This window comes from Ixodes scapularis, unplaced genomic scaffold, assembly GCF_016920785.2.
Source record: "Ixodes scapularis isolate PalLabHiFi unplaced genomic scaffold, ASM1692078v2 PGA_scaffold3__209_contigs__length_174095766, whole genome shotgun sequence".
Taxonomy (NCBI): Eukaryota; Metazoa; Arthropoda; class Arachnida; order Ixodida; family Ixodidae; genus Ixodes; species Ixodes scapularis.
Window position 1 is genome coordinate 33184743 of NW_024609868.1, and position 2422 is coordinate 33187164.

Here is a 2422-nt window from a genome sequence, read left to right on the forward strand (position 1 = left end):
AAACGGGATCAGCTGGAGCCGGTTCGGTCGGCGATGCGGTCGGTGACCCAGTCCGCTGCTCCGGGGAAGCGGTACGAAGGCGCTTCGGCGAAGTGACCGAAGAAGAAGACGCACCTCGACGAATGGTCGCCCGCGCTTTGAGGGTTCTTCTTTTAAACCGATCGTGATTCACGATGGTCACTGGCAGGTTCTTTTTGACCAATAACCTCGTGACGCGATCGAAATGAGCCGGAACTGGCAGTTTCTTTGAACGTGAAACTAAATAGGAAACCAAGTCCACAATGTTGGATCCCTGTAGAGGTTTTTCCTCGATCGAAATTTCCAAGGTTTGCGGGTCCCAGGTGAGCACCGGTTCCAGTAGCCTCAGAAGCGATCGACCCTTTTGCCGGTAGGTTTTGCTCAAGTAATTGACTATGACGGAAGGGTCATCCCCACGCTCGCTCGTCTGCGTTGTCCGCTCTTCCGTGCTAATGGGTATCGCTTTAAGCTCGTCAATGTGTGCGCTACTCTCATTCGACGTGTACGGACGTAACATTTTGTGTAGCGTTTGAATTATTTTCTTTAGCTTGATGTCGTCCGGTTCGTCGTCTTCTTTCAGAATCTCGGGAATGTTCTCTCTGTAAGGTATGAGATGGTACTTTTTCATACTTCTCAGACCCCGATAGCCTTTGCGATGGCTCTTCAACCGATCGTTGATATGAGGCCTAGGAGAGCAGGAAGGATCAGGGGTAGGAAACCTCCCTTCAATACCAGCGTCTTTCTTACGTTCTTGTGCGTGTCTTTTCGATTTCCCAGTGACCGTATAACGGGTGCAAATCTCTTCTCATTCACTACCGAAATCTCAAGCTGTATCTGGAGTTGGGCTTACAGCTGAAGGCCATTCATCGCGTTTTAAAGTTTTCGCAGAGTGCATTCCTTAAAGATTTCATCGACTTTAACCACAACCTGCGAAAACAGGCGACAAATGCTTTTCAAAAGAACCTATCTAAACTCATTATGAATTCAATTTATGGCAAGACAATCGAAAACCCACGCCAGTACAATAACGTTGTCATTAGCGTGAGCGAGGACGAAGTGCTCAAAAACCTGCAGAAGCCTAACCTCAGGCAGTTTGCGGCAATCAGCCCGACCGTGGTAATCGTTCAGTTTTCCCAAAGAACGCTACACTTGAACAAACCCGTGTACGCGGGTTTCTCTATCCTAGAAATGTCCAAACTGGTCATGTACGAATTTTTCTACAAGCAGGTCAGGCGCGTTTTCCCCGACGCTCGCGCAGCGTATAGTGATGCGGACTCTTTCATTCTCCAAATCACCGACCCGGATGTAGACTCGAAGCTCGCGACTCTTGCCGAAACTCACCTGGATACTTCTGGGTACCCGGGCCATTACCCCTTGTTCTCTCCCGCAAACAAAATGAAACTAGGAGTGTTCAAAAATGAATTCCCAAAAGATCACATTCTTGGATTTGTTTGTCTGAAACCAAAACTCTATTCGCTCGAACTAGCCTCTAGAGAGCACTATGTGAGGGCGAAAGGAGTGAAAAGGTGCGAGTACCGTAAGCTAACCTACGAGCTCTACGTTCAAACTCTCGAGCAACAAACTCTGCACAAGATCACGCAGCGGACTATCGCTCGTAAGTTGTGCGAGAACAAGACTGTTGCCGTGGAGAAGATAGGACTCAACCCGTTTGACAACAAGCGCTTCATCGACACCGACGGTGTTTCAACTCTTCCCTTCGGACATTGGAGCCTCTAAGTGAAGTGCTTTCTTTTTCTCCATCATTTCAGACTGATGTATCCGTGTGTACACAAAGGGTTGTGTAAAGGGCCATTTTTTTGTGTGATTTTCATTTAGCGCGAGGGTTTTTCCCCCCCGCCGAGTGTTTGATGCTTGTATAAAGAGCTGTCGCGCTCCCTTTGTTTCTCCGTGTCTCGATAATTTCTTAAAAATATGCCTATTGAATAAAAACAAAGAAAAAGATCCATCTTCGCTTTGTGTCCTTTTTCTGGCTTTATTTCAAAATCAGGTTACATGGCGGAGAAGCAGGAGAGCTTTAAAGCGGGAGAGGGAAATTGCTTGCGCACGAGTATGGAAATGTGTGTGTCGTTCCGTCGGTAGTCGCTCGCCGAGAAGGTTTTGATACACTCGCGGAGCGGTACACCGCAACATAGGAGCGCACCGACGTAGAGACAGTAAAGTCCGCACGTGTGCGACAGAGTCCCTTGAATTCTTTTCTTGGAGTAGAAGAAGGACGCTGCGCCTCCGATGAAGTCGTAAAATTCCTCATGAATCGGAATCATTCCGAAACTGTCAAAATAACTAATTGCATTGTCCTTTGGGCACACGTAGAAAAGAACCCAGTGTTCACCGAACGAAGACCTCGGTACCGTATTCACTACGTAAAGACCGGGTGATGCTGTCT

The 2422-nt window shown here is 47.9% G+C and overlaps 1 protein-coding gene across 1 annotated transcript; it reads left to right on the top strand.

The window, feature by feature from the left end:
- Positions 1-281: 281 nt before the first annotated feature.
- Positions 282-1920, top strand: LOC115316137. The gene is made up of 2 exons (XM_042292696.1): positions 282-341; positions 847-1920. The coding sequence occupies exons 1-2, from the start codon at positions 282-284 to the stop codon at positions 1753-1755; spliced, it is 969 nt and encodes a 322-aa protein (XP_042148630.1). The 3' UTR covers positions 1756-1920.
- The last annotated feature ends 502 nt before the right edge of the window (positions 1921-2422 follow it).